Source organism: Mus caroli, chromosome 3, assembly GCF_900094665.2.
Source record: "Mus caroli chromosome 3, CAROLI_EIJ_v1.1, whole genome shotgun sequence".
Lineage (NCBI taxonomy): Eukaryota > Metazoa > Chordata > Mammalia > Rodentia > Muridae > Mus > Mus caroli.
The window spans coordinates 123600603-123623794 of NC_034572.1; the positions used below are offsets into that span (position 1 = coordinate 123600603).

Genomic DNA, 23192 nt, shown 5'->3' on the forward strand with positions numbered 1-23192 from the left:
ACACAAAACTAAGAAACCGGGGCTTCCCTATATTGGGTGTAAAATGAGAGATTAGAGCCCAGAGATTATTACCCCCAAACACTTGGTACACCAACGACATTATGGCAGCTAAACCCTTTCCTGTCCTCCCCACTGTCACTCTCAAACAATTCGTCACATGCTTTCCTCCTGCTTTTCTTCAATAAACCAAAATGTTGCTCTTATCCACTTATTCTAGCTATTAAAAGGAGGTGGTCAAAGATCACTCCTAACTGTATTTCAAACAGGGTTGCTGGATCGAGCAGGAAGTCCTCTATGATAACCCATCATCACCATGGGTCTGAGCGTGCGTACTGACTGACACAGGAATGTAAGGAACACACTTTTCCCAAAGCCAGACCTTTAGTGCATCTTATTCTCATAACAGCTTCAAATCCAATCTTCCTCGTGAGGTACCGTTTTAGGTCCTTTTGTAACTTTTCTGCTTGCGAAGGATTGTGGGTAGAGTGGAAAGACGGGTAGTAGAATACGCACCCCGCAGAGTACTTGGACACGCACGCTTGAGAGAGAAAGACCCCAAGTGTTAGCCAGACAGTTACGATCATTTACTTGCTTAACAGCAGTACAGATACCAAATTATGAAAAAAAAATCTGTTATGAATAAGCCCAACACAGACAGAAGCAGTTTAAACTGTAGCCTGAAACATTCATAAAATATGGCAAACACGGAAGTTCATTGCTGAATGGCCAAGGGCTACAAAGCAGAGAGTAAGAACATTTTCTTCATGTTTACTGGCTTTAGAGTTCACTGGTAATCGTCACAAATATTGCCTATCTGATCCATCTGCCTGTCCCCCCAGTACTAAGAATGCTTCCTGAAGAGCCCAGCTTTAATTACATGTAAGAATGTTTAAGTAGGTAACATAACCACATTGTCTTACCCAGAGAAGCAAGGTCAGCATACTGTGAACTCAGAAGGAACAAATCCACTGCAGTTTGCTGCCCTGAGCAATCTAGAGCGAGCTTCTTATAAAAGTCGGTTGCAGGGCCAAGATGGTGCACCACCTAAGCCAGCAGATCATATAGAACCTTTGGTTATGCGCATAGTATATGTCTCTCTGATAACAAGGAGGATATATATTTTATTCCATTATATACCAATAGATACCAATAGCATATGGGCCCAGATTTCTAAGAGTAATAAAACCCAGTGTTTATTAAAAGGCATTACAAGGAACTATGTATGGGTCAGAGCCAACACTTTGGAAACTGAGGCAGAAAGTAATGAGTGGGATTCTCACCACCTTCACCTCTAGAAGAAAAAACAAATGTTCATGGCTCACTGCCTTAGCTATTTTATATAAACTGAATGATCAATTCTCATAACACACAATCCATATGACTTTCGATATTTATCTTTCACAGATGAGAACACCGAGCCGACTGATGGCATCAGACTGATGACAGTGAGTGCTACTGACCACTGCCGTATCCTGTCACTCAACTGGTGGGGAAGGCTGAAGGCCCTCCCTCCCCAGCCCTGACAGTCACCTGAGGAACTCCCATCACTAACTTACACAGAGATCAAAATCAAAAGGCCAAGGTGAACTGTCTGTGTGAGTGAAGATAAAGTACATTTGTTCGTGTGTAAACTAAACAATAACACCGAGATAGTGATACTGGCTTACATTTTTCTGTTCCATCTAAGTTTTATACAGGAATTGTTATTCCCCCTGCAATCTAAAGTTTACTCATAAGCACACTAAGTTATAATAGCTTAATTAAGTTTTTCACTTATATCACAGAAATGACACTGGGTGTCAACTGGCCAGATCCCTCCAGAGCTCCTGGAGACTGGACCACCAACCAAAGAGTACGCATGGAGGGACCCCTGGCTCCAGCTGCATATGTGGCAGAGGATGGCCTTGTTGGACATCAGTGGGAAGAGAGGCCCTTGGGCCTGAGGGTGTTCAATGCCCAGTGTAGGGGAATGCCAGGGCAGGAAGACAGGAGTGGGTGGGTGGGTGGGTGAGCACCCTCATAGAGGCAGGGAGAGGGGGGACGCAATAGGGGTTTTCTAAAAGGGAGACCTAGAAATGGGAAAACATTTGAAATGTAAATAAAGAAAATATACAATAAAAAATATATTAAAGAAAAAAAGAAAGAAAAGAAATGACACTGGGGACAGAAAATCAAGCCACAACTTGATCTTTAAAAAGCCAACCAACCTTTGACAAGACACTACTTTTTTTCATCTGTAAATAAAAGGATTAGGGTAGGTTTCTAAATATTAAAACAATAATTGATCTTGTTAGTGTGTGGGTATGAGTGCAAACGAGGCAACAGGAGCTGCAGGTCTGATGGGCTACAGATAGGTACCAGGGTACTACCACACCCAATGCTCATCACGTGCGCTCCTCAAATTTATGGCTGCTGAGTAAGAAGAAGAATACACCTAACCCCCAAATAAAGGAAACGTGGCTTCAATCCTTACTGGTTATTTACCACTGCTGATGAAGCAGTGAAGAGGAAACAGATGACTTGAGTTTGTGGGGAAAGAAAACACCTGTGGTTATGATCCAAACACTCAACATACAATACCTTGGTACTTGACCTCTGATTCGGATCTTCTCTGGACTGCAGAAGTCCTGCCCCCAAGGAAGGTAACTGTGTCTGAAATACAGACACGCGGCCGCCCGTGGGAGACATGAGTTTGAAGGCAGCCTGAAGTGCAGGTCCAAGGGCACTGTGTGTTTCTCTGGTATTGATGAACATATTTGGTAATGCATTCAGTAAGTCTTTTATAAGCTGAGGAAAGAGTGAAGGGTGAATTACTAAGACACCAGGACAGTTTTCTTCTCAAACATATTCCAGGATAAAGCTTGGCACCTGCATCTCTGGGCTGTGAAGGAGACTCACTAGATACCTTCTACAGTGTCTAACGGCACTGCACCAGTAAACAAAGCTTACTGGGAAACTGCTGATGCAATAAGTGTCTTGATATTTTGAGAAAACGAATGAATCTCACCTCTTTGCTTTCATACAGATTCACAAGCAGACTATCCGGCGTAGGCAGAAAAACATCTACAGGGACAGAAACACTCCATCAGCACACAGTCGGGAGAACATCACAAAGTAGCGAGGGCTGGGTCTACAAAGACACTTGCCATGCATATTGGAATTCTGCCTTAGTAAATACATATACTCCATATGCTTCATATATACACATACAACACACGCACGCACACACACGTAAAAAGTTAGAACCAAGTATTTCCAAGGTATACCAAATCATGCTCACATCACATGCCACACAGACTCCCCCGCTACCACTTACCGTCTATATCAGATACAATCAACATCTGTGGCTGGGATAACCCTTCTTGTAGATTGTAGAAGTGAATGGTGCTGTCAAAAGTCATGAATCCTATTCTTGTTCGTGAATCTCCAGGAAGCCTTGTGACAAAAATGGCAACTTGAAATTCAAAGTGTCCAGTCACATTGTTTACAAAACAATGACATAGCGCATTAGGCCGCAGAGTAGCTGCACAGAACTTCGTACAGGGGACAGGAGTATGAACCACACACAGGAAAGTGACGGGTTCAGCGTCCTGTTTTCAGGCAGGAACACTCACATTAATTTGGGCTCAGAAGGCGAACCAGCCTTCAGGGAAGAACAAACAGAACTCAAGTGGTTTCTAGAAGCTCAACATTGCATGCCGACTTTCTCCTAAGGCAGCGTTCTCAACCTTCCTAAGGCTGCACCCTTTAATACAGTCTCTCACATTATGGTGGCCCCACTGTAAAACATTGTTGTTGCTGCTTCATAACTGTAATTTTGCTACTGTTATGAATTATAACGTAAATATCTGATATGCAGGACATCTGATATGTGACCCCTGTGAAAGAGCCGTTTGACCCCACAGAGCGGTTGTACCCCACAGCCTGAAAACCACTGGCCTAAAGTGCTGGTTGTTTTGTTTTGAGACCTGGACTTCTGTCACTCAGGCTGGCCTTGAACTCATGGCTCTGCTGACTCAGGTGCTGAATTATAAAATTACAGGAGTGAGACACCACATCTTACTCTCCTACTCTTAAATAAAGATGTGCTCTTATTTTCTGTCTTAGTATCACACAGTAGTATAACACATTGCAAGTGCTGACTCCTGAAATGGAGGACTAATCTGCATATTCAGACACAGTCTCCAGGGCAGTCAACATGGGGCTGAATGCACTTCTGGGAAATACTTTTCAGGAAACACACTAACAACGTCGTTAGACTTTAAGGGGCGAATTTTAAACAAAAATTAGTTATGAACATCAAAATGATTATTATCAATCACCAGGAAGTTGTCTGTTAAAGAACTCAGTTTTCAAAACAATCCCATGGCCCCAAGAATGCAGCCCGCCTGCCACTCGCCCCTCAGCTTCCGTCATTACAGAAGTGCATTTCCAAGTGCACCCGCCCAGCTGTGTTCATGTGGTTATGTAGGGCACGATTTAGAATGCCTTAGGATATTTTTTTAATACAAATGATTCCATGGGTTATTGATGGCTCAGAGGTTAAGAGCACTTGCTGTTCCTGGGGAGACCCCAAGCTTGGTTCCCTAAACTGATAGAGGCTTATAAGATCCTAACTCTAGTTCTGGGTATCCAATGCCCTCTTCCGCTCTCCCTGCATCCCAGGCACGCATGCAGTACACAGACTGACGTGTTGCTCAGTCTAAGGCCAGTCAAAATGGAGAAGCACAGTATTCAGGGGCCAATACTGCTCAAGACTTGTCTCTAGAGATTAATATGCACTCCTTTGAGAAGTTCGGAAGTCTGATGGCATCAGTCAGCAACCAGAGTGCAGACTACTGACCTCCCCTAAGTTCTGCTAAACTGTCCCTGTAGCAGACTCTCTCAGGAGTGTCTGCAGAGCGCTGGACTTCAGGAAATGTGCTACTCCAGCGCTGGATGCTGCTCCCAGGCTAGCTCGGCCTTCACTCTCCCAGGGTCTATTTTCTGTTGGAACCAAGCAAAAATAACTATTTCCCATTCTCAGTTTTGTCCTTTTAATTTTATGCCGTCTAATCTATAAATAGTCACTTCTCACTGGAATAACCAGGGCCGTCTCCTCATACTTCCCTGAGACTAATGGAGGACATGGATTGCTGGCACAGGAGACACAATGGGAACCTGCTCCACTACTCAAGTACCTCCAGGGGCCCTGAGCCCAGGGGGAACACAGAGACTCCTTCACATCTGCTGGCAGACAAGCAGGTGAGAGTTAAGACACTATATATACTCTGCTCCAATTTCCACGAGGCAGCAGCGTGTGGCTCATGCACGGGTGGGCATGCAGAGCTCACTCTCTGGTTTCCTAACGTTTTCAGCACAAACTCAGCTCCTACCTCCCTCTCTTCAAACCAGTCTCTCACCATACAATACAGCTAGCTTGTGAAAAAATGCCTTGTACAGCCATAAACTAGAGTCTATAGATATTTGTATTTTAATTTATTAGCTTTATTCAACTGACAAAATTATATACATCATTGTACAAATGTCTGGAGATGCACCCACACTGTGGAATAAACAAAATCTAGCTAATTAATAGATACTGTCAACACCTGGCAAGAATACTTAACTCAGTATTTTCAGGAACATCCTAGCCAGTCACCAACTCAGCAACAGTTGTGAAGGCCTGATCCTTTCATCCCAACCCCCCTACCGCCCAGGCAGCCCAGCCGCTAGCCCCCCTACTTACAGATCAGCTGTGATCTATAGGTCCATCAGCCCAGATGGGACTGAAACCACACGGCAGTGCCTGCTCTGATGTCACTCGACTTAACATCCCTCAGATTTAACTATCCTGGTGACTGTCTCATCACAACTCCTGACACAGTCTCTCTGGCTCAGTGCTCAGCTTAGCCAGTCAGAGGGATAGATAAAATTCAAGTACTTTCAGAATATTACAGCATTTATTATTTTGTGAATCAGATACCACGTCAGTTATTAAAACATAACAACTCAAGAAACAGAATTCATATTTTATAAAGTTAGGTAAACATAGCAGAATCTAACAAAATTTAGCAAAAAAAAAAAACAAAACAAAACCCAAAAAACCCATAAATTTAAAAGACAACTTCAAATGTATGCACACACTTATATACCCACATATGAATAAAAAATTCTTACTTGTCCAAGTTTTCTAATAAGGACTGGCATAAAACTGTCAAATACCCAGCTTCCACTGCGTTATGAGACACATCTAAAACAAACAAGTAGACGGCGGGCTGAGGAGGCCGGAGCTGTGGGGAAGGAAGACAGTTGGTTAACAGCCACACTTCCTTTAGGTCCTGGTCACTATCGTCACTGGGTGTACTTACTGCGGATCTGCACAAAACTACATGGAACCTAATGAGAACAGCATGGCCTTCGTTATTTCTCTTGTACATTTATGTGAGATTACAACGAAAGGCAGTTGTAATGGCTAAGTATGCTAAGGGGTTTAGTTTTGTTTTATTTTTTTAAAGAATCTTGATCAATATATCTTCTAAAGTAAAACCATGATGGGTTATTGTTATATAATGCTAACCTGTTTAAATATTTATTTATTCCTAAAAAATTTATACAATTTTAAAGGTAGTTCTCATTTTTAAAATTTATTTGATTTTATTTTGTGTGCTTGAGTGTTTTTGCCTACTTCTAAGTAAACAACTCTCATGCGGTACCTTCAGAGGCTTGAAGAAGGCATTGGATCTCCAGAACTGGAGTTACAGACAGCTGTGAGCGGCCATACGGGTGCTGGGAACCAAACTCTGGTCCTCGGTAAAAGCAATAAATGCATTGATCCATTTCTCCAACCCCTAGAACTTTAATTTTTAAATTAACTTTTTACTTTTTTCTTGGTTAGGAATTAAACCTAAGGCTTTGCACATCCTAGACAGATTATTACCACTGAACCATTTTAATTTTTTTTATTTAAAAATAAAATATTGGTGGGCTGGCGAGATGGCTCAGTGGTTAAGAGCACAGACTGCTCTTCCGGAGGTCCTGAGTTCAATTCCCAGCAACCACATGGTGGCTCATGGCCATCTGTAATGGGATCCTATGCCCTCTTCTGGTGCATCTGAAGACAGTGACAATGTACTCACATACATAAAATAAATAAATACTTCTTTAAAACAAATTATTACTACTAAAAGGTAAAATAAAACGCTGAGCCTAACGAGATGGCTCAGTGGTTTCAAGCACGCTCTTCTGGTCTCAATGCACATCCACCCCCTGCCCCAACATTAAAGTCTGACAATCTGCCATCAGTATTGGCTACTAGATAACCTGATGGTGAGTCCCAAAGCTTAAGGCTAAATGTAAAGAAGGCTCCTCTGATGGTAAACAGTATAACCATTCACGGTAGTTCTCATCTATTAGAGAAACATGGTGACACATACAAGAGGAAAAGGATGCAGGTCTCAGATTACAAGACTTTATGTTTATAAACGAGTCTGGGGTAGTATATGTAAATGTGTGTATGTATATATGTATGAATGTGTGTCAATGTATGTGCATATATGAAAGTGTGTGTGAGAGCTTAAGAGTGTATGTGTGTAACTGTATATGAGTGTTAAGTGTGTATGTGTGAAAGTGTGTGACTGTTTGAGTGTGTGTGTCACTTATTGGTAGTGCTCTATCACTCTCTGTCTCTGAGCCTGGAGAGAGGCTGCTGGTCAGTAAGCCCAGTAGTTTTCCTGTTTCCAGCTCTCCCTCCTCATTACCGAGGACTGCAGCCTGTAGGTTGTGCCCAGCTTTTAGGTGAGTACCAGGAGCTGAATGCAGGTCTTCACGCTTGCACAGTGAGCACTCTTACCCTGAGCTAGCTCTCCATCCTCCAGATTAGAATATATTCTAGCACAGGAAGGGGCAAGCGGATGAGGAGTGGGTGGACAGGATATTAAATATATGTTTACTTCTGTTAGTAATCTATAAGCTCAAATTATGTGTACAGGAAGGGTTACTGAACTGAGTCACAGAAAGTAATAGAAGGGCATAAAGAGCCTTTTCTCTCCCTTTTTTGTGAGGTCCCTTATGCTGGGGAATTATACCTAGCACCTCACAAATGTGAGGCAAGAGCTTTACCACTGAGCAAGACTCGGTCCATGAAGGCTTCCTTAAAAATGTCACCCAGAGGTCATGAAATCACACAGCAAAGGTGACAGCTGATTGCACTGCACCTAGATTAAGATTCTAAGGACTCCAGAGCCAAGGGCATGCGAGTTCCAAAGCTCTGAAGAGAACTTGGTGGGTTGAGGTAGAGCCTGACATGAACGCCCCAGTTCAGGACCTCAGGCGAAGCTAATCACCAACTCTACAAAAGTGAACAAGGCAGCACCAAGAATCTACCAAGCCTCAGTTAGCTGTTCCGGCTACCTCGCTTCCCTCGCGGCTCTTCAAACGGCCAGCAACCAGAGGAAAGATGACGGATGGTGCACGTGTGCGTGTGTGCATGCATGTGCGTGCGTGTATGTGTTACTATTATTTTTAATAAAAATGAGAAAACAAAGATGAGCATTATGTAAACCTAAAACCTATTTTTAAATAGTTTGTAAAACCTAGTTTTCTAAGTAGAAAAGAACAACAGAACTTTATGGCTGAAGTTAAGAACTGAACACGGCAGCCATCTATCTCACTATCTGCACTGGAGGAGTTGTTAAAGATGCTGATAATTTTAAGACTATTGTTTTGGGCAAAACTATACACTAGTTTTCTTCTGTTTGGGTCACTTAACTGTACAGGATAGAAGTATTCATATCCCAGCTCAGTATGTCATCACACTCAAGTGGCAATTAGCTACGGGTGCTCTTCCTTCATGAGCCATGGCTAACGTTTCTTAGCAAGCAGACCAAATCAGACAAACTCTCATAATAATATCTTACAAATGCAAATTCAAAATTTGGATGAGAACTTACTTAAAAGAACTGACTCACTGAACTGTGTCCCACAGCCAACCGGGACATGGAATAGTTACCATGTAGTCTGAGGACGCGATGAACTCCACAGTAGAATTCTGGACTTCCGGCCGTTTATGAGGCTCTCCGTAAGACCGAGTCAGGGGGTTGTACAAAAACTCTTCTGGAACTACAGAAGATAAGAATCCAAGGCACATTTAGCAACACACTGGGAGTTGAACATCTTTATCACCAATATTTGTGAAGATTACTAAAAAAGAAAACCTTTAACACTCTTAAAATAAAAGGTATTTTTTGAGAGAACCAGGCAGGACACAGGTTGCCTTTTTTCTTAGACTTGTATCTTAATAAACCTCACAGGACATGGGGTGGGGGACCCAGAGAAGCACAGCTGGGAAGCAGCTGTAACAGGAAGACCCACGTGCCTGCGTGTGAGCTCACAGAACCACCACTCAGCCGAGCGGCTGGGGACACGGTCTACCTGAGAGCCCAGCCCAGCTTCCTCTCCATGTGCCTTTCCTTCCACTCCATCTTTTACTTTCCTGTCAGCCTCTCTGTGGTCAAGCATCTCTTCAGAGATCAGACCGAAGGCTTCCTTGCCTGTGTTGTCTCCATTAAATGTCATGAAAGCCGCTTTTAGGCAACGAGAGAGATGTCAGAAAAGACTTCATTTTAGAACCCGAAACTCACCATCATTAACTCTATAACACAGGTTGCATTTCCATCTTCGCTGATCAATGAAGGACACGAAAGGGTTGATGTACGTCCGACAGGACCGGCACCTCACGATGGTGTTTGAGGTTATCACTGGCAATTGCTGCAAGACAAAGTAGAGATACTGCTGCAGCACAGAGACCCCAGGGCAATCAGGACACAAACACGCCCACTGCACATACAAGGCAATGGGTGTGTCATTTAACCTAGTGACGTGGGTGCTTAGCAAGAGCAGCTGTCATTCCCACGAGGCAAGCCACATCGTATAAAAACAGTCAGGAGCTGACCAAACGGCCTGGTGAGCTGAGAAAACAGCGTCAGGACTTCTCAACCTGACTCGAGAAACAGCAAAGGACGGCCCTCAGGTTGAAAGGAAGCCGAACCCTCTGCTGTCTGTCTGTCTGCCCCTGGGACCAGGCAGAGGAGGCTGCTGTCCAGCTGACTGCCATCCCACAGCAGCTGAGAACAGAAAACACACCCTACACTCAATTTGGAAAAAAACTTTATAGTTGGTCAATTCAGAAACTATAAAACACATTAAAACGCCATATACTGTTCTATGCCCCTTGACCCATCCGTTACCATTTTATATGTTTCATTTGGGATTTAAAAATCAACACCAAATTTCTGTATTTAATGTCCTGCACTATTATTTTATCATAGTAACAGCCATATGTCACTTGTGAAGAACAAATGGAAAATAAAATTAACTAAAAATGAAAAAAATTAAAGTACACATAATTCTAGATCCCATAAGATGTCATTATTAATTCTCAGGGCAGGGTACATATTCTAGAAGATATCATATGTGGAATCTCTACTTAAAGAAAGACTCTTAGCAGCAGGCACAGTCACATCTGCCTATAATCCCAGCACTCGGGGCAGAATCAGGTGGGTTTATGTGAGTTTATAATCAGTCTGGTCTACATAGTGAGACCCTGCCCCTCTCACCCCCCCAAAAAACAAAACCAAAAACACAAAAAGGAAAAAAACTCTCAGCTATGCATGGAAGAATAAACTGTCTTGGTTTAATGATGAAAGTTATAATAGTATTTAAATTGCATAGTATTCGTTGAATGACTAAATTACCAGAACTGGCCATGTGTTATCATTATTTTCTATTCACTGATACTTTCCACCCAGCCTAACAGGCAAGCGACCCAAAAAAAAAAAAAAAAAAAAAAGAATGTGACAGAAAAATGCATCTTAAGTACAAATGCCTCCCGCTAAATTCTTTTCTAAATTAAAAATTTTTATTTTTAATTTTTTTGGCTAAACAGGCTATTTTGTCAGCTACTGCTAATATTATCTACATGAAATGCCAAAAAAGATGTGCTAGAGTCTAGCAAAGTGGCTCTTAACTCAAAACACACTGTGGAGACTTAAACAACTGCTTTCATTCAGCAGACTTGACATTTGTAGACTTCCCCCCTGTCACAAGGTTATTTAATTTCAATCAGGTAATTTCCCACTCTACCTGGACATAACAGATTAACAAAAGACTCTTGAAGATTGAGCATCGGCCCTAGTTGCAAAGTACTGAGGTCCAGACTTTCTTACAGACGCCTCTACTAACTGCACCCACAGGGGCTCACACGGACTGCTCCCCACACTGTGCACCCACAGGGGCTCACACGGACTGCTCCCCACACTGTGNACCCACAGGGGCTCACACGGACTGCTCCCCACACTGTGCACCCACAGGGGCTCACACGGACTGCTCCCCACACTGTGCTTAGTGCCCCAGAACCAGATGGACTCCATGTCAGTGAGGCAGCACACAGCTGTAGTTCACATCTGTCCCACTCGGGAGGAGACCCAGGCTGTGGCCAGCGCTCAATGGCACCCGGCACAAAGCAGCTACTCAGCGGACAAAAGTTGACTCAAATCTTACAGAAACAGTAACTGTTAAAAGCAAGGTATTCCATTTCTTTATTTCTGTTCTGCATGTCCCACGGGATGTGGGAATGTGTGGGGGTGTGCTAGCCAGAGCCTGAACATGGAGGTCAGAGGACAACTTCTGGGAGTTGGCTCTTTGCTTCCACCACGTGGGTCCTGGGGATCAATCACCAACCCAGAAATGATTATTGCAACTCTAATCAAAGACAAACACCCTTAGGACGCCTTACACATGTATCCGAACCTGAATACGTAAAATGTACTTTACCGTCAGGTCTCTGAAGGGATGCAACAGCAATCCTAAAGGAAGCTTAGCTTTATTCAGTAAAGCCTGTGTCTGGGGGATACTGGTCAAGGTACATCGAAACGAGCTGAAAAGACACAAACATGCAGTATGTTAGCAGCCATGATAACCGTACCCTCAAAGAGCTGAGTGTCAACTACTTAGGCAGGTTACCACAGCTATTCGCAGGAAGGAAATTACTCAACTAGGCATGTACAGGACAGCTATCAAAAGACCAAGGACCCCACATTTCACTGTTGAAAAGTGCAACATACACTCTAAATGTAACAGTGAGTTCACTGTACTGTATAAGCAGGAGCTACAGAAACCACCACTGAGGGAGCCCTGTTCCCCACGCCATCTCCAGCTTACCTCATCTTCCCCTCTGACCTCACTCTCACCACAAGACTCTCACCCAGCTGCCGCTTCTTCAGGAGCCCTGGCCCTAAGCCCCACTATCTGAGCGGTGGCCTCTACCTGGGCTCTGAGGCACAGTCCTACTGGGCTCAACAGCAAGGACAGGGAGCTGCAGCTGCAGGCTGGATCCCTGAACAGCTTGCTTGCTGCCTCACTACCAGAAGCTTAGACCATTTTCCCAGGGGCGCTGTGGGTGGTCTCTCCCCAGTCTCCTGACATCCATCCATCCTCCTTAACAGCAAGCAGGAAGTTCTAGGGTTCCACAGAGCTCTGAGAGCTTTTGTGGGCTGCCTTACTCACAACTTGAAGGCATCCAGGAACTGTTTACTGACTCAAGGATGGACTCTGTGTGGATGTGCTATTATCACAGGCTCCAGTGTTGTCATAATCCGAAAATAGGAAGCCAAAATGTGTTGAGTGAATACAGGATGCTCAGGTTTCGGACGATGTAGTGTTTCAGGCTTCCCAGATAATGCCAACCAAAGCAGCCCAGGAGAACAACCCACAAGCTGCGAGCTCTAGCATTGTAGAGAAAGGGTCTTCAGCCTGAATCCCTTACCTGATGGCACCACTGACACCTGAAGTGTCATAAGTCACATGCACCCACAGCCACAGGGGAATGTCTGGGTCTGCCCTGACCTAAACCCAGTACTAAGGACTTGTTTTCATTTTAAAGAGAGCTGCTGTTAAAAATAGTAAATAAACAAAAATATATACATCCCTCCTTATACGATTTATGTATTCAGATGCTAAGTATCCCGGGAAGACCTTTAACTGGAAATCATCCCGATTCAGCGTTCCAAGCACCCACTGCAGCCTGGCAAGATCTCATACACACACACACACACTACACTCACTCCCTAGAAAATGTGTAGCCACTCATCTATGCAAGGTCATAATCAACCCAACAGCCTAGAACCCCAGTTCTAGGGACAGGCAGCTGCTTTCAGCCTGCAATTCTCGGTGTGCTAAGCTTTTATGGAAATGACCGTAGCCCCACCTTCAGAAGTCACGGTCAGTGTGGTAGAGAAGGAAACTGTTTAATTCTATGTAACATTCTCCGTCTCCTTCAACTACCGAGAAGGCAGAAAGCCATGGCCTTGCTCTAAGGAGGACGGACTCTGGTGTGAGGAAGATGATGATGCTCTCTGACATTTCAGGTCTACGATGTGCAGAGAGGAAACCAGAGGAGCAGGTAAAACAGCAATGAACAGCCTGGGCGGCCCTAGGCCGTAAGGAGGGAGCCCACTGACCAACACAGAAGGAAGGCATGGAGACATCAGCTATACCTCTCCAGGAGGTAAGGACGTGCTCAGTGAAGGAAGTGCTTGTGTGAATTCATGATGCTCCAATAAACTGGGGCTTCCATATGGACTAAGAAAAACTATCTAAACCTATAACATTAGTTAAATTTACGTCCTTTTCAAGAAGGGCCAAAGAAAGAATTTTCCAAAGACTATGTTACTTAAAGAGTGTCAGGGGTTCTGGGGAGATGGCTCAGCAATAGGACAGCTTGCTATGCAAGTATGAGGAGCTGTGTTCAAATCCTCAGTCGCCATGTAAAAGAGCAGGAGTGGCCTCGTGTGCCTGCTGTGGGAAGCGGAGGCAGGGGAACTGCTGAGGTGTGCTGAGTGCCAGCTCACTCTACATTTAGTGACTGGGTGTCTCCAAGTGCTACAGCAACGTGACAGAGCAGGGTGCCTAATGTGTGTCTGTGGTACCACCACCACCCCGACACATACACAGTGTGCCACATACACACACACCCTGCCCCAACACACACAAACAAACAGAGGAAAGCTTACATGTACTTCATTCAAACCGAAACAGAAAAGCCCATATGACCCAAGCTTCCTATCAAGGGACCACCAGCAAGCACACTGCCCGATGGCTGTTGTCATCCCAGCTCTCACTGTCAAGACGCTGCAAAGTAAAGAGTACGTACTCTGGACTACAGTTTAACTTGCTGAGTTCTGCACTCAGGTTAGGTACAGGAGCCCAAATAGGAGTTGGAGGTAAAATGTTTTTCTCCTGGGTGAGGTTGACAGGTCTTAGGCTTTCTGGCTGTGGAGAACTCTGCAGGCTTAGTCCTCCGAGACCTGAGGACAGCTGGTTCACACCTGGGTAATGCTGAGAGACATTCAAGGCAAAAGGAACATTTTTACAAGGATGAAAAAAGTTTCTGGATACTAAATTTTAATGCAAAGAAAACTCAAGATATTGAGAAAATTTGTATCTGGGAGTCGTACTTAACAAAATAGACAATTTAAAGCATAAACATTTCAAAGCACAACCAATTTTGTTCATAATGTTATTCTGTTCAACATCAAAAAACTAGAGCTTACATTGACTAGGGCTGAGAAACGTTGAAGCTTTTCAGGTTGCATAAATGTTCAGGGTAAGCTGATGCCTTAGAGCAGTGGCTCTCAACTCCTACTGTGTGGCCCTCTAATACAGGTCCTCATGGTGCGGTGACCCAGCCATAACATTATTTCTGCTGCTACTTCACAACTGAAGTTTTGCTACTGTTATGGACCATAATGTAAATATCTGATGTGGCCCTGTGAAAGAAAGGGTTGTTCAACCCTCAAAGGTCGAAACCCACAGGTTAACACCCGCTGCCTTAGGACGTGCCCGTGTCTAGAGTTCTCCTCTGTTGCTTTCCGTTCCTGTGTTATGCCTGTAGTATAACTATGAGTTCACAGCTTTTTATTAACTCAAAATAATTTAACGAATTACTGTCATACTTTAAAACTACTCAAGCTTTGAGCTAAGTAAGTCAAAATTGACCAAAATAGTACCTATATTTATGCTTCCTTTAAGACTATTTTCATGACCAGTTTTTCTTTATGAACGTTCCCTCAAAATACAAACTACTGTATTTACACAACAAAAATATTCCGATGATACGAAAAAGCAATCCTTCAAGTTTAAGAAACCAAACCACGTTCTAGTTAGGTTTGAACTAATTTTACTGACAGTTGCGATACATATCTAAGGACAAAGATTATGACCAGACAAATATTTTATGTAATATGTGATTCATACTAAAATGGCTTTTCTGTATTTTCTCATTACTTTTGTAAACTTTAAATTTAAATTTCATTTTATGTATAAATAGTTTGTTTGCATGTATGTCTATATACCACTTGTGTGCTTGGTACCTTCAGAGACCAGCCAGAGGAGGGCATTAGATTCCCTGGGGCTGGAGCTGTGTCCCACAGTGTAAATGCTGGGAATTGAACCCAGGTCCTTGGTAAGAACAGCCAGTGCTCTTAACCACTAAACTGTCTCTCTAGCACCAACAACACAAATCTTACATTTAACAATTTTACACTCATAATAAAAGTTGATATAATTTTGAAATTATTTAAATATATTAGATGTATACTGAGTATAGTCTATATTCTATTTTGTAAGCTACAAGTGATAGATTCATTCAACTATGGGCCAAAAATTGTATTATTTTGATATGAAAATGTTACAAAAAACATACAGGGATATCTCATCTCATATTTTACCTCTAGTCAATATTTTAAGTTAGTTTTTCATTTCTTTTGTTGTTATTTATATTATAAACTTAGGCATACACGTGACTCTAACCACAAACTTTTTAACAGAAAAAGGACAAAAAAATAAATAAATAAAGGATACACTGTGTGTCTATATATATACATATAGTTATCTCCCACATTCTTTAGTACAGGGTCCAAGGTTCACTATATGAATGCACTAATTCTAACTGATACATAAAGAATCATAACTCCAGGTAAAGAACAGAGGCTAAAATAAATACTAAATTACATTCTCTTATTTTTCTGAGGTAACTGTCAGCTCAGCACTAGAAAACCATCTTAAGTTCGTATTCCAGGTTAGAGAAGTGGCTCTTTCAGAGGACGGAGTTCCCGTCCCAGGATTCAGACGGGGACGCTCGAGACTGCCTGCCTGCCTTCTGTTCCAGCTCAGCAAGCTCTGGGCTCTGTAGTCATCAACACATATATGGCAAACACAGACACGCGAGTAAACGTTAGCTTTAAATCACCATTTAATTTCCTGATTATAAACCCCTGGACAAAAAGCCTGCAAACCCCTAAAGAAATCCAAGCTACCCACTTTTCATCCAGACTATACCTCTTTAAATCCAGATCATCAGAAACGTGCTCCAATGGATCTAACCTTTATCGACTGTTACAAACACAACTGAATACACACCTGAGGATATCCAGCATATGCCGGGCCGCTGGGATGTGCTGCAGGCGTGGGTGGTGGTGCTGCGTTCTGATAGGCAGGCTGCAGAGCTGGGTAGCCATAGCCAAAAGGCTTTGCCACCTTGGCTGGCTGAGCTGCAGGGGGAGTGGGGGCTGCAGACAGAGCCTGGGCAAGGTTGGGATTGGGTTCCAGGGCACGGTCAGGAACAGGGCTGCTTGCTGAAGAAGAATGCATATCTACAAAGAAATAATTAGGTGTTCACAACCGCAAATCCGGTTGATAAGCAATAACCTTTGGCGTTCTTTTCTGAATGTTTTACTGTGACAAATGCAGAACACATCAATTAGAAAGAAAAGATCTCGACAACCATGTTCAGTTCACCCGACTTTAGTAACTACCAATATTCTGTCCATCTTAATTTATGTATTGCTTTGCCTATGGATAACATTCAGTAACAAATACTTCAGATGTTACTTCTAACAACGCCAGACCCAGCTAATACAGTAATTTATATTTTTGTTTTTTAATTCTCCCAGGATGACTGGGGCTAAGAAGCAGAAAATAAAACAAAGGAATTAAGATTAAAATTTAGTTCTTTCTAAACTGCCCTTTATCTGACCCTTAATGTAAAATGTCCATGAAAATAGTGGCATATTCCTATAATACCCTAGAAATATGTATTATCTGCATAGGTAAATTGTAAGTAGAATATAAAATAGTGTCCTAAACTTCTAGGACAACAGCTGGCATCAATAAGTGACTAAGACAATTTAGTGACTGGATATCCTTCATTTTTATTTAAACTTAAAAGCAAAAATTCCAGTAAAACTGGGAAAAATGGAAAAAATTGGCAGCATATGTGTGTGTAATCAGTGTAAGATTTTGGTATATTGACTTGGTCTTACTTTAAGTTATAATCACTTGATCTTTTTTGCATTAAAAATGGTATTTCTTACCAGCTAAGAGTCTGCAACGACACAGACTGAAAAGTACATGACTTAATAAAAAATCATCGTTCAAAAGTTCTCTTGAAGAATCCATCTTTTTATTGACTGTGTTTGAATTTAGAAGACACCTGTAAACCCCCCCCCTCTCTCTCTCTCTCACACACACACACACACACACACACACACCCATTAATTCCTAGGACAAAAAACGCTCGACCACAGAAGACTAAGAGGGAGCTGCACACTAAACTCAGAGGATTCCATTTTCTATGGATTCATGGTACCGTGACAGTGAACAGTGTGTTAGGTACAGAACAGTACAGCTTCGGCTAAATTTCATCCTAGTGAAAGTAATATTATCAAAGCGATAAGAGGACAAAGTCATGTGTGCTGTCGTGCTGCCATGAGAGGGGGGAGTGTGCCCCTGAGTGGGTGGCAGGAGACTGCAGCATAAGTTCCTACTACAATGAAATGACTACTGCTTATAACAGCTTGTTTATTTTCCACTTTATACATCCACGACCTCTCGGGTCTCCTCAGGTGATGAGGTTCTTTGATGGCTGTGGAGCACTGGCTCTTACAGAGGAAATGGGCTCAAGTCTGGAGGCACACACCCTTCTGCTCTTCCAGTTCCATAAAATACAATCCTTTATTCTGACTAGGAACACAGGGGGCAAACACAGGCAGGCAAACCTTCCTTATACATTTCAAATAAAATAGTAGAAAAATAGCAATGCCTCTAAAACCTACTCCCTGGGTCTACTTGGCTTTTTACCAAGTGGAGGCAGCAGGAGCCACAAGGGAAGTAAGGAATCAAACACATACCCCAGGGTTAGCTGGAAGGGATTCAAGGACCCGTGAAATCAACAGAAATAGCACAATTTAAGGAGCTGTTTCTTAAAATTAGAGAGAAAAAATTAACCTGTTCACTATCAATTTTTTTTTTTAGAAAGAGAAAAGAAAAAAGTCCAAACAACAAATGTCTTCAGGTCACCAGAAACAACATGAATGGTCGTTATATTACTATATTACAGCTGAGAAATGTCAGGAAAATGTCCCTTTTTTTTTTTTTTTGTTAAAAATGCAGTATGCTTTTGATATGCAGTCAGTTCCCTTTACCATGCTGCAGCAGTAATGTAAATGAAGAGTGCACAAGCTGGATCTAAACAGCTTACCTGGGTAGCTGCCTCCTTCCAAGGCATCGTAACTGTTGGGCAAGGGTGAAGCACTGCTTGTGGTGGAAGAGCTGTCAACACCTACAAGGAAAGCAAACACGGGCTAAGTTCAAAGTGATGGTGAACCTCACAGCACAGCTGCCACCATGCATCAAGTCGGTGTTGCTCAACTAAAAACATTCCCAACTCTGCTACCAAATTAAAATGACTAATATTTTTGAGAGCAATCTCACACACACACAATGACTGATGTTTTAAAAGATAGACAGACACAGAGAAACACACACACACAGGCTATATGAATGGCTCAGCACGTAAAAGCACTTGCCATGATAAACTGACCACTTGTCTACCTGAATTTGATGGCAAGCACAAGAAAATGAACTCTGGAAACTTACACTGACCTCAGCATACTGGCACACGCCCACCTGACAAATACACAAATTTAATTTTAAAAAGTATTCTAAAAGAATAACAAATAACAAAATAACAGTGGGGAGACTACACAGCTGATGAGTGGAATAAAATTCAGTCACACATCAACTTCAAGAATAAACATCAAACTTATAAAAAATAAGCAAATAAAAATTTAGCACTAGCAGCTCTTTTATTTAATGGAACCGCACTTGAAATCGAGCTCTTTCACATGGAAAAGATTCTGGGGCTACAGAGATGGCGTAACAGTTAAGACATCTCAGAGAGGACCTGGGTTGGATTCCCAGCACCCACAGGATGGCTACAAAGGAGCTTGAACTCAGTCCAGAGGATCCGATGTCCTCTTTGACCTCTCTGAGCACACACAGACATGCGGTACACATACACACATGAAAGGAAAACAGACATGTGAAAGTACAGCAGAAACATGGAAACAAGAAGACCTTATGGCTTGGGTCTCTTCCAGCATAACATGAAAGTATTTTAGTGTCTCCATTTATCCATGTGCAGAATAGAGATTAACAACACTTGCCATGTAAATGGAAGCCATGCTCATAGACATAAACATCAGACATAAGAACTTACGGTTTGTGACCATTCAAACCAGTTAGATTAAGAAAAGCGGAGAGGTGCTAGGACACATGGGAGAATAGAACATAAGAGACAGTTCCTTCATTCATTCACTCAGCAGTACTTCATTGAGAAACTCAGGTAAATACACTGCCGTTTACACAGATAAACACAGTAGAAAATGCCTTGAGACCAAAGTGACAAAACTCCCTGCTAGAGCACTTTCCCTGGCTCTTAACTGACAACAACCGGGAGTTTAGTTTTTCCTTTTTTTTTTTTAAGTGTGTTTGTTTTGCCTTTTCATCAAGTATAGACCACATGTTGAACATGACTTGCCGTGCCTCTCCCCCTCCCCTGGCTCCCTCTGTTCACAGAATTTTACTTTTACTTTCGTGTCGTTTATATGTGTATGAGTTTATAACATTGTATGAGTTGTGGATGGGAAGAAAGGTACACATTTGCCTTCCTAGGACTGGTAGAACTCGAGTGATCTGATTATCTCCAGGTACATTCATTTTTCTCTGCAAACAACTTAACCACTCTTTATGTCTGGGAAAAACCTGTCCATTGTCATAAAAATCGTATGTTTTATTTACCCTAACTCCTATGTTGTTGGACACCTTAACTTCATTTTTTAAAGCTGTGATGTAAAAGGAATGGGCATGTATAGTTATCTTCCTCTAAACAGCTTCCAGATAACCTTAAGAATTAACTGGATGAGTTAAGGGCACCACTGACAGTTATTTGTATGGGGATGCTTCACTCTCAGCAAAGAATGTGACTTCAAGGCAGAAGAGCACAGGCACAGTTATACCTGCTGTATAACTCTGGGCCAGTTACCACCCCTAGAAACACATGGCTAACCTGATGGGAGGCTCTGGAGGGAAAGCCACTTGCTATCAGGTTGGACTACTCGACCACATGAAGCGGAGGACTGACTGTATCTACTAAGCCCTCCTCTTTGGTGATAAACAGTTTACTGGGAAGTAGTAGTTTTTCTGTTTGTCCACATATTTAACTCGAGCATGACGCTGGTGTACAGGGTCACAGCCTCAGTGTGGGACACAGTGGCACAGCTATAACACTGGTACTTAGGAGGCCCAATGCTGAACTTGGGCTACCTAGTGGGATCCTGTCACCAAAACGTGACAAAACATATCAAAGTACCCGGAAGCTGGTGTGTGAATGCATGCTGTAATTCTAGCACCCAGGAAGCTGAGGCAGAAGGATTATCACTTATCTAACTATACAAACAAATCTAAGCTATATATAACAAGACCCCAACCCAAAACAAACAGTAAACAAACAAAAACACACATAAACTCAAATAATTACCAATAGGTAATGGCTACACAAAATGTACGGTGTCTAGAATAATGGACTGCCATTCAGTCAAAAGGATTAGAGTGTTCATACTTGCTACAAGGTAAACAAATCTTGAAACCATGCTAAAGCAAAAAGGCCAGGCCAAAAAAGAGCACATATAATATACTGCATATGGTACGGTTCTATTTCAATGAGAGTCTCTAGAAAAGGCAAGTCTACAAAGTCAGAGGGTACACTGGTGGCCACTGAGAGCTGAGGGGAGAGTAAAAGGAAGAGACATGGCTCAGTGGGTGCAGGGCTCTCCTTTGATGTGACAAAAATGTTTAGCAACCTACTTTAGCTCACCCACAAAGGTAGCCAGCACCAGAAGAGCACATATAAAATCCACTATGGTCTAAGTGTTTGTTAAAAACCACACAACTGGAGACCACAGAACCCTGCATTATACTGGGTACATGAAAGGCCGTGAGCACATCAAAGGATGCTCTCAGCATCACCAGCTCCTGGAACGATGGAAGTCAACCCAGGACCACAGCACCATCCACACCCACCACGGCGGCTGGCTAACCCTAAAAGCATCTGGAACAGCATTTTTTGCATTTTTTGAATGCAGAAAAACCAGAAACGTCATGAAATTGTAAGAGTATAGCTACTTTATAAAACATTATAACAGTTTCTAAAAATACAGTTACTATATGACCAAGAAACGTCATAAGATAAATGAACACAAACCACACAAAAACTTACTGGCAAGTGTTCATGGGAGCGCTACTTATCAAGTGTTCATGGGAGCGCTACTTATCAAGGCCAAAAGACAGAAACAACCAATGTGCACCAACTGGGGAACAGGAAAATAACTAAAGCCAGTGTACACACGGGCCTGCTCTTCAACAGGGCAAAGGGATAGAGCGCTGGTGTGGGGCCAGCTTGGAGGGGCCTCACACTGCTCAGAGAAAGAAGTCAGTCACAGAATAAATTAGTACAACTCAACAACATAATAAATCAGCAGCTGCTGGAGCTGTGCTGCTGAGAAAGGCAGAATGGGAAGTGACCCCTAAGAGATAAGGAGTTTTTCTTTTGAGGTGTTCAGAATGTTCTGGAACACTGGTGGGGAATAAAGTAAGAAAACAGTAAAACTTGCTGAGCAATAATTTAAGTAAGTTAATGTTATGGTATGTGAGTTAAACCTCAATAAGATGGCTATACAGTAAAGGAAAAGGCAGTCCTCTATGAGTTCAAGGCCAGCCTAGCTTATGTAGCGAGTTCCACGCCAGGCAAGATTACACAATGAGACCCTATCTCAAAACAAATACCAATTTCTGGTATGCTCTATGTCCAAGAAAAAGGTTTAAAGGTAACTGCTGAGGAATATTAATTCTTGCTGGGCATTTAATCCTAGCACTCAGGAGATACAATATGTGAGATGAGGCCAGTAGGTCTACATAGCTAATTCCAAGCCAGCAATGCTACACAATGAGACCCTCAAAAAAGAAGTGGAGGAGGAGGAATCATAATAATAACTGAGGCTGGAGAGATGATTCAGTTGCTAAGAGCACTTGTTATTCTTACAGTTCCCAGAATTCACATGGTGACTTAGAACTGTCTGTAACTCCAGTACCAGAGGATCCAGGGCCCTCTTCTGGCCTCCTTGGGTCTCAGGCACACATGCAGTACACATACATTTAGGCAAAACACTCAAACATTTAACAACTCTGGGACTGCTTGTCCAGAGGAACCAAGTTCTAGTCTTAGCACCACTGGTGGTTCACCACCAACTAACCTTCTAGTTACAGGGGACTCAACACCCTTTGATGACCTCCCGAAGCCTAATGCCCTGAGTTAGACTGCACAAGGCCAATGTGGCAGAAAGAGATTCCTGACTCCCACCAGATGTCCTCTGACCTCCACAATATGCGGTGTCACCCCACAGAAACACACACTTTTCTTAAAAAAAGTAAAGCCAAAGATTAACATATTTATATCAAATTATTAAAGATCATACTCCTATTTAATCATGAATCTGAGGTTCTTTCATGGCAAGTTAAATGTTAAAATTTTAACATCTTAAATAAAATCTGTACTTTTTGAAAGTGCCATCCCTAACCAAGAAGCTATTTGCAACTGGTATCTGCAGAGAAGGAAAAAATGTGGGCTCCCTCTCTGTGCGATTCTTGGTTTGTGGGGGTTTTTGTTTTTTTCTCTTACTGATTTTCTTTCCTTCTCTTTAGTTTATTTGTCCATACTGAATTTCATTTTTTGTTGCTTTTCTCTTTTGAGAGTGATCGAG

General features: G+C 42.5%; 1 protein-coding gene across 3 annotated transcripts in view; it reads right to left on the reverse strand.

Moving 5' to 3' along the window:
- The window catches only part of Sec24b (SEC24 homolog B, COPII coat complex component), a 73490-nt gene that overhangs the window by 10252 nt on the left and 40046 nt on the right, over positions 1 to 23192 (reverse strand). For all 3 annotated transcript variants that reach the window (XM_029475011.1, XM_021158257.2, XM_029475010.1), the window contains 12 exons: positions 18575 to 18655; positions 16456 to 16688; positions 14189 to 14373; positions 11812 to 11914; positions 9621 to 9747; positions 8990 to 9099; positions 6160 to 6272; positions 3317 to 3435; positions 3008 to 3063; positions 2581 to 2787; positions 921 to 1044; positions 380 to 538 (listed from right to left, as the gene is read on the reverse strand). In XM_029475011.1, coding sequence (XP_029330871.1) covers positions 380 to 538; positions 921 to 1044; positions 2581 to 2787; positions 3008 to 3063; positions 3317 to 3435; positions 6160 to 6272; positions 8990 to 9099; positions 9621 to 9747; positions 11812 to 11914; positions 14189 to 14373; positions 16456 to 16688; positions 18575 to 18655 — 1617 coding nt within the window. The remainder of the gene's footprint in view (positions 1 to 379; positions 539 to 920; positions 1045 to 2580; positions 2788 to 3007; positions 3064 to 3316; positions 3436 to 6159; positions 6273 to 8989; positions 9100 to 9620; positions 9748 to 11811; positions 11915 to 14188; positions 14374 to 16455; positions 16689 to 18574; positions 18656 to 23192) is intronic.